Raw genomic sequence first — 12,638 nt, forward strand, 5'->3', positions numbered from 1 at the left:
CACTGCAGCGAGCGGAAGCTGTTCTGTTTCTTTCGCATTTTTCGCTGTGATATATTCCTGTGGTGTGAGGCGCTCATCTATTTTCTTCTCTGTTGCTGGTCATTGTAGTTTAAAGTTATATTCAGCTGTAAAAACTCGGTAAATGTTGATGAACGGAAGAGAAGTGGAGACAGCAGCTTAAACAGCACCTGGATGCAGAGGAGGAAGAAATGTCGGAGGGTTTTGGAAGTAGCGCAGCTCTCGAACAGGAAAAACCTGAAGGAAACCAAGTCTTAGATGCAGCTTTCAGTCCCAACCAACTGCATATTATAGGTTTGTATCGTTTTATTATTTTATGTTGAATGTGGTTATGTTTAGTTGCAGTTTTCTGGTAGCTATGGATTCAGCTTCATAGGAAAAAAGGGGTAATTTTGTGTTTATAGCTTAGCTTGCTAACAAATGAAATGGCTTATGAAAACAACAAAGTCCATGCTCAATAATCCAGGTATACAATCCAACATTTTTCAGTCAGGTCATCTGGACAGTTTCTTTTTATGAGAAGTTACAAATTGAAATAGATGATTTTATAGACCTTTTGATAGAAGATATAATATTATATGTACATATTACAATACATGCACATATACAAGTATATAAATGTACATATAAATGTACGTTTGTATATGTATGTACACGTTAAATATAAATGTACATTTATATTTCATTTGTCTTCTGTGCACTTCTGGCTCCCTCGCTTCGCACGGTCGCAAAGTGATCCTTACAGTGTTTAATATTTACATTCAGGTTAAAACAATTTACATTATCATTATCTTATTTACATTGTAATCCCTCTAAAAATAAATGGAAACAATACATTACCAAATAATACATTACAAACAATAAATAGTGATATACAATATAAGACAGGATACAGTAAGACATTGTTAACAGAAATATTTATTCAGTTCAGTTTATTTATATAGTCATCGCTGCTTATATTTGTAAGATAGGGATACATGAATCAAGAGAGATTGGATATTTCTAGATATGGTCCGGAAAAGGAACCTGGTGTTATTTTTATTCTCATCAATTAAAGATTAATTAAAATATATATATATTTATAAGCAACCTCTCCCAAGCAAGCTGAAAAACAGTAATAAGAGTTTGCAGATGAGTGTGAGCAGATGAGTATGAACACAGCAGCATGAAATTACAAATATAATACCTCAATGAAATGCATCAACCAACTAGTAGTATATAAATACAGAATAATACAGAAATAAAAGTAGTCATAAATGTCAGCCCAACTAAATATCTAAATTATATACTGTAATTCACAAAGTACTGGTAAATGGGCTGCAAACAAGCAAAATGAAGAAACTATTTTAAGAAATTAATTTAAACTTAAATTGAGTATTTGGTTTAAAAGTTATGGTCCAGACCCAGGTGTGTGGCTAATTAACCATGCCACTGACTCAAGTGCTCAGGGACTGTGCCCCAAACATCAGTGCGTGGAAAAATCACTATATTATGTATTGTTTGAATAGATTGTTTTGAATTGATATTGTTTAGAAGGGGCAGAAATTATAAGAATTCATTCTTCTTTTGCTGCCTTTCATTTTAAATGTATCTTATTTTATTTGTATGGAATAAGTCTTGTTTTAACTGAAATGAATGAATGAATGAATAAATAAATAAATCCAGTGAAGCAGCCACGGGCGTCTGGAGACAAGTGCAGTAAGCTGGAGAAACCAAACAGTTGTAATCTTCTGTAAACATAAAACAGATATGAAAGTCAGTCAACCTACAACCTATAAAATACACAGACTGGCCAAAAAAGGTTGCCACCAAAAAAAAAGGTCACACAGTAATATTTCATTAGACCGCCTTTAGCTTTGATTACGGCATGCATTCACTGTGGCATTGTTTCAATAAGCTTCTGCAATGTCACAAGATCTATTTCCATACAGTGATGCATTAATTTTTCACCAAGATCTTGCATTGATGATGGCAGATGCTGAACACTGTGCAAAGCCTTTTCGTGAACCTTTGCTTCCAATATCTGGTGTGAACCTCCCTGTGCAGCAATAACTGCAACTAAACATTTCTAGTAACTGTTGATCAGTCCTGCACACCTTCTTGGAGGAATTTTAGTCCAATCCTTCGTACAGAACAGCTTCAACTCTGGGATGTTGGTGGTTTCCTCACATTAACTGCTCACTTCAGGTCCTTCCACAACATTTAGATTGGATTAAGGTCAGGACTTTTGACTTGACCATTCTAAAATATTAGCTTTATTCTTCTTAAACCATGCTTTGATAGAACAACTTGTATGCTTAGGGTGCATTCACACCAGCCCTGTTTAGTCCGCTTTAATCGAACTCTAGCTGTTTTCCTAGAAAGTCTGGTTCGTTTGGGGAGGTGTGAACGCGCCATCGGACTCTGTCACGGAACAAAAAGGCGAAATATGGCCCGGGCTAAAACCTAGGTCTCGGTCCAGTAGAAGAGAACTCCAGGGCGGTTCGAGTACAGTGTGAATGTAAACAGACTGGGCCCCGCTCCACAAGCAAGAAGTGGAGTACAGCGCAGGACAAACAAACATGCATTTCTCTGACCTTATATGGAGCCGTCAGCTGCCTTGTGTGAAAAACAATATTCTCCATGGTCTTCTGCCTCATCTTCTGCTCATACTGAGTCAATTTTTTTAAAATGACAAAATATAACTCCTAAAAATGCTAAAACTTGAAGCCACTCCATTTTTGTTTTTATTTCCAGAAGAAGAAGTGTCTTCAGAGGTTTTTGTGTTGTTTCTTTCAGTAGTTATTGGTGCAGCGCCCCCACAGGCGAGCGGGTAAATAGGTTGGTTCAACAGGTTGGCTCGACTGCACAGTGCAGTGCGAATGCAAACTCACCAGCTCAAATGTAAACAAAATGTCATGAATATTGGTCCCGAACCGAGTCTACTCGAATATCAGGTGTGAAAACAACCTTAGGGTCACTGTCTGGCTGCATGACCCACCTTCTCTTTTACATGTGCATGTGGTGCATGTGGTACATGTGGTGGAGCAAAATTATGTACACAGGGTTGGATGTAACTGGGACCCTGTGTACATAATTTCGCTCCACCACATGCACCACATGAGGTGCGAATGACAATAAAGAATCTCTGACTCTGACTCTCTTGAAATTCAGTTCATGGACAGATGACATTTTCCTTCAGAATTTTCTGATAAAATTCAGAATTCATTGTTCCATCAATGATAGCAAGCCATCCTGGCCCAAATGCAGCAAAACAGACCCAAACCATGATACTACCACCACCATTCTTCACAGATGGGATAAGGTTTTTATGCGGAAATGCAGAGTTTTCCTTTCTCCAAACACAACACTTCATTTAAACCGATAAGTTCTATTTTGGTCTCATCCATCCACAAAACTTTCTTCCAACAGCCTTCTGGCTTGTCCATATGATATTTAGCAAACTGTAGACGAGCAGCAATGTTCTTTTTGAAGAGCAGTGGCGTTCTCCTTGCAACCCTGCCATGCACACCATTGTTGTTCAGTGTTCTCCTGATGGTGGTGACACAATCTTTGAGTTTATGACCCATTTGCAAGCAGGCAGGCGGAGACAGGAGTTTAAAATAAAAATAATTTATTTTAAACAGCAAAACAAAAGGCTGACATGGCAGCAAAAAAAACCCAAAAAAACTTAGGACTGAGATCAGACAAAACACAGGGACAGGCAGGCGAAACAGGACGGGTACAGACTCGGACGGGAACTCGGAAACAGAGACAGGAGGACCGTGTAGTCTGTGTAAAACAGGACAATGACCAGACGATGAGTGGAGGAGAAAAAGGCTTTTTATAAGACAGAGGGAGAGTGAGTAATGAGAGCAGGTGGCTGATGAGAGACAGGTGTGAATGATAAAGACTGAGGGCTGGAGAGGCACACTGAGGAGTGAGTGGAAAGTGACAGAAAACAGAATCAGAAACAGGAACAGAATCGCACAAAAGTATAAAGAGCAGAATGACATAAATACAATAAGCAGAAAAGGGGAAGACAGAAATAGCAGACAGCTAGGGGACAGACTGTGACAGGTGGACTCATGAACATCAACATTAGTCAATGTGAGAGAGGCCTTCAGTTGTTAGAAGTTACCCTAGGGTTCTTTGTGACCTTGCTGACTATTCCACGCCTTGCTTTTGAAGTGATCTTTGTTGGTCCACCAATCCTGGGGAGGGTAACAATGCTCTTGAATTTCCTCCATCTCTACACAATCTGCCTGACTGTGGATTGGTGGAGTCCAAACTCTTTTGAGATGGTTTTGTAACATTTTCCAGCCTGATGAGCATCAACAACTCCTTTTCTGAGCTCCTCAGAAATCGCCTTTGTTTGTGCCATGGCACACTTCCACAAACATGTTGTGAAGAGCAGACTTTGATAGATCCCTGTTCTTTAAATCATACAGGGTGCCCACTCACACTTGGTCATCATCCCATTAATTAAAAACGCCTGACTCTAATTTCTCCTTCAAACTAACTCCTAATCCTAGAGGTTCCCATACTTTTGCCACTCCCAAATATGTAATACTGGATACTTTTCCTCAATAAATAAATGCCCAAGTATAATATTTTTGTCTCATTTGTTTAACTGGGTTCTTGTTATTTACCGTATTTTTCGGCCTATAAGTCACTTTTTTTTTTTTTTTTGCTTAACTTGCAAGCCCTGCGATTTATATGCTGAAGCTACTTATTTATGGATTTTTTTCCCCATATTTATAAACCAAGATTTGACTGAGATATGACCGTTTTCATTCATTATGACTGAAAATATTGAACACTACCATTTTCAGCAGCTAAATGGCACTAAAGTAGTATGGCACGTCGTTGTGTCATGTAATAGGTAGATTGATACTATCTCCCACAACATCCTCCTCCGCAGACTTTCATCCTTTGGCATCACCCATACACCCCTAGCTTGGTTTCAATCGTATCTCTCTGGCCACACCCAATTCATCCAACTTAAATCATTCAGATCCCACTCCTCCCCCGTGACTTCAGGTGTGCCTCAAGGCTCTGTCCTGGGGCCCCTTCTTTTCATCATCTACCTTCTCCCTCTTGACAATATCTTCTGTAAATTTTAACATTCACTTCCATTGTTTTGCCAACGACACCCAGCTCTTCTTATCCACTGCACCTAATTCTTCACTTCCACCTTCCACCCTCACTTCCTGCTTAGCTGAAATTAAATCCTGGTTTACGTCTCACTTCCTTAAATTAAATGGCGATAAAACAGAGTTTCTACTCATCGGCACTAAATCCACCATATCTAAAGTCAATTGTTTTTCCCTCTCCATTGACAGCTCCTTGGTTTCTCCCTCCCCTCACGTCAAGAGTCTGGGTGTCATTTTTGATAGCACTCTCTTTTCACTCACATCAATAATATTACCCGCTCTGCATACTTCCACCTTCGAAACATCAACTGTCTCCGTCCATGCCTCTCCCCGCACTCTGCTTCCATCCCCGTTCATAGTTTGGTCATTTCTCGAATTGATTACTGCAACTCTCTTCTATTTGGTCTGTCACACAAATTACTCGTAAGCTTCAAATGGTTCAAAATTCAGCTGCCCGCATCATTACCAAAACCCCCTCATTTCACCACATCACCCCAGCTTTACAGCAACTTCATTGGCTTCCAGTCACCTTCAGAATTCAATTTAAAATCCTGTTGTACACATTCAAGGCCATCCATAACCTCGCCCCTGCCTATCTGTCCGATCTCCTGCACATTATCACCCATTCACGCTCCCTTCGTTCTTCCTCTTCTATCCACCTCAACGTGCCTCTCGTCTGCCTCAGCACCATGGGACACAGAGTCTTTTCTCACTCTGCTCCCCAATTCTGGAATGCTCTTCCCCCAGACATCCGTAATATTGACTCCCTTCTGACCTTCAAATCAAAACTCAAAACGCATCTGTTCAAGTTAGACTTCTCACCTTATTTCTTATTTTCTTCTTGGTTTAGTGTTTTTATAGCCATTTTATATTGTTTTATTTTGTGTTTTTAATATTGTGAAGTGTCCTTGGGTGTCTTGAAAGACTCTACCAAATAAAATGCATTATTATTATTATTAAAGTGGCTATTATTGACACAATTGGCTTGCCAGAGCCTGCCACCTTCATTCTGCTCGCCTGGAGCAACCGTCAAATCAACGTCATTTCACTGCGCCGCCCCGGCGAAAAGCAGCTAATTTGACCATTGAAGTGCATTTATAAAGTAAAAGGGTCACTTCACCTCACAAGACCCACAGAGCATGTGGAGGAGCTTTAAGTGTATAACAGATTATAACGGCAGAAGTGAACAATGCCCTAGAGACCCATCACTGTCTGACGCCCTCAACAAGTTAAACGCACGCTTTGAAGACCCAAACAGACCACCCAGCACCACACTCGCCTCACCACCAGAAGAAAAGCTTTTCAGCATGACCTCAGGCGAAGTGAGGAGTACTTTCAGGAGGATTAATCCTCACAAAGCAACAGGCCCACACATCATCACTGGGAAGGTGCTGAAAGACTGTGCCGATCAGCTCTGCGAGGTGCTGGCCGACATCTTTAACTCCTCACTTACACTGGCAACAGTTCCCACCTGCCTGAAGACCTCAACCATCATCCCAGTCCCAAACAGCTCTACAGTAACTGGTCTGAATGATCGGCCAGTTGCCCTCACCCCGATAGTCGCTAAATGCTTTGAAAAATTGGTCATGACCCACATCAGAACAACCATCAACGAGGACACTCACGAGTACGCATACCGCAAGAATTGATCTACAGAAGATGGCATCTCCTCTGTGGTCCACACTGCTCTCACCCACCTGGAGCAGAAGGACTCCTATATCCATATGCTTTTTGTGGACTTCACGTCTGCCTTCAATAACATGATCCCCAAAACCCTGATGGACAAACTATTCACACTAGGACTAAGCCCCTCCATTTGCAACTGGATCCTAGACTCCTTAACAACAGACCACAGTCAGTGAGGATCCTTAACTTCTCCTCCTCCACCATAACCCTCAACATCGGCTCCCCTCAGGGCTGTTCGCTGAGCCCCCTCCTGTTCACTCTGCTCACATATGACCGTGCATCTACCCATCCAGGCTGTCATATTGTAAAGTTTGCAGATGATACAGCGGTGGTGGGATGCATCACAACCGATGAGTCCAGCTACAGGCAGGAGGTGGAAAACCTGAAGGGCTGGTGCAAGAAGAACAACCTTCACATCAATGTGAAGTAGATGAAGGAGATGGTCGTGGACTTCAGAAGGAACAAACACACCTACCTCTCCCCAAACATACGAGGATCTGTGGTGGAAGTGGTCTCCAGCTACAAGTACTTAGGGCTGCACCTGAATGACAACCTCAGCTGGTGCAACAACACCACCAGCCTGATCAAGAAAGCTCATCAGAGACTACTTCCTCAGGCGGCTAAGGTGAGCTGGTCTGGGAAGCTCAGTCGTCACCTCCTTCTATAGGTGTGCAGTGGAGAGCATCAATGCGTAGCATTCCTCCTTCCTGATGTCCTCCCTCAGAGCGCGCTCCCAGAGCACTGAGGCTGCAAGTACTTTTGAAAATGCAGCTGATTTGACTTTTAAGGTGCATTTATTAAGGAAAAGTTCAACTGAGACGCACCTTTTACTATAATTTCGAGCAAATGAATAATTGTTTTTTAGGTGGTTATCTTGTTAAATTTCGAAGAAATGCACAGCGAGTCGCCCTCTGCACGTTCCCGTTTCCGTGTATCGGCTTTCGAAAATGCAGCTGATTTAACCGTCAAAGTGCATTTATTAAGGAAAAGTTAGACAGAGACACACCTTTGCTATAAAATAATAATAAATTAAAAACAAATAATAGTTTTTAAGTGTTAATCTTGTTAAATTCTCATTAAAGTCCTCACTTGCACGCTCTCTCGGCCGCCATTTGGCAGTCAATCGATTTTTGGCACAACACCGACCCACATATGTGCCGTGTCCTCTCACCATGTAGGGAAATGAAAGTGCTGGTGCTAACAGTTCTGGCTCTGGTTTAGCACTGGAACTGAATTATAAAAAACTCATTAAACTGAGCAGTAAAACAAATTATGTATTTGAATATAAAGCTACAGTTCTCCTTACTGTATTTTACATGTGTTCCAGTGGTTCCTGCAGATGTTCAGAAGTCGGTGCTGATTAAAGAAGAAGCTCCTGAAGAACAGTGGCCTGATGTGGACCAGCAGGATGTAAATTGCCTCCACATAAAAGAGGAAGAGGAGGAGCAGTGGACCAGTCTGGGGGGAGAGCCAGTCAATGTGAAGGAAGAGACGGATGTCACTAGCTTTTTATTCCCTACAGTTCCTTTGAAGAGTGAGGGTGATGAAGAGAAACCTCTGTTCTCACAGCTTCATCAACACCGAGATGAAGTCTGTGATCTTCTGGCCAGCAGCTCAGCTGACCACATAGAATCAGCAACTGGTGGAGGGTCCTGTGGAGGAGCAGAAACTACAAAAAATCCAGATCTAAATAGTTGTGAAGACAATTCTGACTCATCAGAAACTGAAGTCAGTGAGGATGATGATGTGAATAATCCTGACTCTCACGAGAAACACTTATCAGACTGTAGGTCAAAAACTGAAGACACTGATAAAAACTGTGAGTCTTTTCCCAGCAGCATCCCTAAGTTAGATGGAAGTGCTGTGGATAAAAATGGACAGAAGCCATTTTCATGCGATTTGTGTGACCGAAGGTTTTTTGTAAAGAACAGTTTATACAAACACAAGAGAATCCACACAGGTCAGAAGCCATTTTCATGTGATCTTTGTGAACGAAAGTTTTTTGTAAAGGGCAATTTAAAGAATCACATGAGAATCCACACAGGACAGAAACCCTTTTCTTGTGATCTGTGTGAACGAAGGTTTTCTGTAAAGAGCAGTTTAAAGAATCACATGAAAATCCACACAGGACAGAAACCCTTTTCTTGTGATCTGTGTGAACGAAGGTTTTCTGAAAAAAGCACTTTAAAGAAACACATGATAACCCACACAGGACAGAAACCCTTTTCTTGTGATCTGTGTGAACAAAGATTTTCTCGAATCTGCAGTTTAAAGAATCACATGAGAATCCACACAGGACAGAAGCCTTTTTCTTGTGATCTGTGTGAACAAAGGTTTGCCCTAAAATGCCAATTAAACACACACATGATAACCCACACAGGAGAGAAGCCATTTTGTTGTGATTTGTGTGGACAAATGTTTACCAGAATGAGTAATTTAAACAGACACATGAGGATCCACACTGGGAGAAAAAGTCATTTGAAATAACTCAAAGGCATGAAGTAGCACAGTAGGAAAAATCTATTTTGTACATGTATACTTTCACACATATTGTAAAGTTCATCATAACAACAGACTGCATCTGTAAGTATGTAAGAAACTTTGATGTACCTAAATTCTGAATTAATAAAAACTATCAAATATTTTCTACATGCCAACTGATTTTAAAGTTGTTCTCTGTATTTTGTATGTCTATATTACAAAAGAGTTTGGACATTATTGTCACTTTGCCACTGTCTCAACTTGGCTCTGTACGACATGGCCCCAGTTAAGTGCCTCTCCACTGTTGGTATCCACCCCACTCAGCTTGGTTTATGAGACCTCCTTGTTCATGATTTCAAGCGGGCTGCTCTGTGGGACCAATTTGATTCAAGCAGACAGCATCCGTTGATTGGTTAGCAAAGCTACATCACTGGATGACTCGCCCAGCAAATCTGCAAATGACGTCTGAACCTCCACTTCCTCATGTTGACGGAAGGCGCCACAAGAAATGAGCGCATTTATTTAGAGATAATGGAGATGATGGCACAGCATGGCTACACCTGGACTTAAAGGCAGTGCCAAGATAAGTTAAAGAAACTGAGGTCAGATTATAGGGCAATTAAAGACCACAATGAGCGGAGTGGCTCAAATACAAAAAAAAACAGTTACAATACCACTCAAATTGCACTGAGGATCCCTCCCACATTGCGGCGAAGCAGGTCAACCTCCAATGTAGTGGCAAATCACCTATAACTGGGAATTACCAAGGAGAGCTGAGTGGAGTGGAGCCATACTTACCAATGGCAAAGCAGCATAAGTGGGGAGAGAATGACTTGTATCAACTGACAAGACTGATTAGGCTGCAAAGAATATGTGGCAGATTAGGATTGGTAAAGATAGAAATGGCAATGTTCTAAAAAGTGTAAAGTGCATTATGTAAAAATGACGTACTTTGCAGAAAAGTGGAATGCCCCCTCCAGGTGGTATTCCACTGGGAGAAGCCTTTGCCTCATGTGGATGAGTTGACATGTATTAGTGTCTTGTTCACAAGTGATGGTATGGAGCAGGAGATGGATCAATTGATGTATTTGGCCTCATCCTCAGTAATGAGGCATTGGTCCAGTAAGTCTGGGTCAGTGGTTAATTTGAGCCGGAACAAGTTCAGGAACTCTCTCATTTTGATTTGGCAACTGTTTGTTGCAGTGAGGGAGGGCGTGAAAGAAGTTGGAGTGAGCACAGAGAGAGATGGAGGAGATGAATTTCTGAGGCGACCCCTGAACGGGAGCAGCTGAGAGGAAAAAGAAGAGATCTGTAACAAAAATAGATAATAAACACAAACAATAATAATAATGAAAGTTAGGCTAGCTCAGATGTTAGGTTAGTTTATGCTTGTCACTCTTAGGGTTCTTAAGCTAGTTAAAACTCTTGATTTTACATCAAATTAATGTAAAGGATGATGTACTTCACATTTAGGAAGGTTTCTTTACATGTAAACAAATCACCCAAAGAGTTATGGATGAATAATTCAAGCTTTCTTTCTTTTTTTCTTTTTTTTTTTTGTAGCAAAAGGTTTATCGATTGATGGATAAGGGAAATGTTCAGGTGCTAAAATGTGAAATATCGTAATTATTCTAGGATGAGGGAAGCAAAATATAAATAAATGAAAGCAAAATAAAAATATTATATTATTAAAATTCTGACATTAAATGAAGCAATGTGAGAAAGCAACTTAAATATAGTCAAAAAAATCAACTTATTGACTCAGGTTGCAGACTGAGCATGACTTAACTTCCTGTAACACCTTTATGTCATTGTGAAGGACACAGGGATTGACAGATTGTTTAAAAGTACAATTTAATGTTAATTTACATGATTTTTTCTTGCAAAATTATAAACATATGTTATTGTTTAAAAAAAACTTGATCCCAAACCCAATTATTAAGAAAAAATACTGCTGGCAAAATATCTGTTAATATGTATAAAAAACATTAATAGCCACAATAATTTTTTTTATTTGGTCAAGCACAACAGAAGTATGGCAGCATATTGCTTCTGTACGGATGACTTAAAATTTAAATTTTAAAACAAAAGAACATGAATAATAAAACAAGGCATGATATAGCAAAAAACAAATGACAACAGCACGGTAAGATGTTGTGGTCCCCAGAAATAGATTTTGCTTAAATCTGAATACTAGGAAACATCTTGTAACTGCTATTTCTAGCCATTGATTAGGGTGACATTATTTTTATGAATAATGTTTAGTGGGAAGGGTTAATAATGATTAAAAATTAATTATGAATATTATTTTAAAGGGGCACCACTCTCAGCTCTGACAGAAAATCTGAAGGTCTGAACGTCAAATTCAGATGGTTTTGTTTTATTACCTTGAAGTACCACTTTCACACCGTAAGTTTTTTTATATGAAGGATTCATTTGTCATAAATAAAACACACAAGCTTTAATACAATTTTGTGACGTTTATTTGACTATATATAAGAAAATAACTGTTGGAAATTATTGCGTACATTTAAATGAAGGCTTGGTTTAACAACCAGAGTTTATGGAAATTAATATGACCTTTAAAAATGCTTGTTAGCAGGAATCAAAAGATAAAATGAGATTATTCTATGTGATTACCCATACCAAAAATTAGATGAAATGTGGAACTTTGGAATTTTCAACAGGGCAGATTAATTATGCAAATGTAACTAAAAGAAAGTTGCTCACTTTATGCATCGTCCGATAGAAAAAAGTTGGTCTGAAATTTAAGGAAAAATAATTACTGAACTGAATTAATACTAATTTGGTTAAAATCTAAATTCTTGGACACCAGAGTCAACCTTCCGGATTATAGCTCAGCTTTCCAACCAGGCGTTGTCTTCGAACAGCCGCCTGAAGATACCAGAGGGGACTCTTTTCTGCTGAGATGATTTGAGCGGCATCAAAGGTTGAGAACCCTTTCACGTCCCTGGGCATCCAGGCAGGGAGTCTGGTCACAACTGGCTCTAATGGTCAGCCGACGGTCTTCCTGGAGTTCTGGACAGCTGTTGTTAACTCTGTTGAGTGCCGGAGCAATGAAGATGTTTTATCAAACTTTGCTAAAGTTGAAACTTCAATTTTTCTTCTTTGAAGTTTTTGTAGGTTGTTTGAGTCCTACACGCTTACCAGAGTGGGACAAATGAGGGTGGGGGCAGGGGTGGGTGCTTCACCTACCCCACCCACATTTTTGATGTTGTCGGTACCGGGGCTTGAACCGACGATCTTCCGATCACAGGCCCACCTTCTGTAAACTCTGCACCACTTCTCCCCTATTTT

The 12,638-nt window shown here is 40.2% G+C and overlaps 1 protein-coding gene across 1 annotated transcript; it reads left to right on the forward strand.

Moving 5' to 3' along the window:
- Positions 1 to 49: 49 nt before the first annotated feature.
- Positions 50 to 10,612, forward strand: LOC119425484 (zinc finger protein 480). Its single transcript, XM_037693013.1, has 3 exons — positions 50 to 312; positions 8,167 to 9,162; positions 10,524 to 10,612. Exons 1-3 carry the CDS (start codon positions 210 to 212, stop codon positions 10,610 to 10,612), a joined length of 1,188 nt encoding a protein of 395 aa, XP_037548941.1. The 5' UTR covers positions 50 to 209.
- Positions 10,613 to 12,638: the final 2,026 nt, after the last annotated feature.

This window comes from Nematolebias whitei, chromosome 19, assembly GCF_014905685.2.
Source record: "Nematolebias whitei isolate Nwh7 chromosome 19, NemWhi1, whole genome shotgun sequence".
Lineage (NCBI taxonomy): Eukaryota > Metazoa > Chordata > Actinopteri > Cyprinodontiformes > Rivulidae > Nematolebias > Nematolebias whitei.

Coding starts and splice junctions, on each gene's coding strand:
- LOC119425484 (XM_037693013.1), top strand. CDS start 210: ATGTCGGAGGGTTTTGGAAGTAGCGCAGCTCTCGAACAGGAAAAACCT. Junction 313..8,166: donor CAACCAACTGCATATTATAG/GTTTGTATCGTT, acceptor CATGTGTTCCAG/TGGTTCCTGCAGATGTTCAG. Junction 9,163..10,523: donor GCCTTTTTCTTGTGATCTGT/GTGAACAAAGGT, acceptor TGTTTGTTGCAG/TGAGGGAGGGCGTGAAAGAA.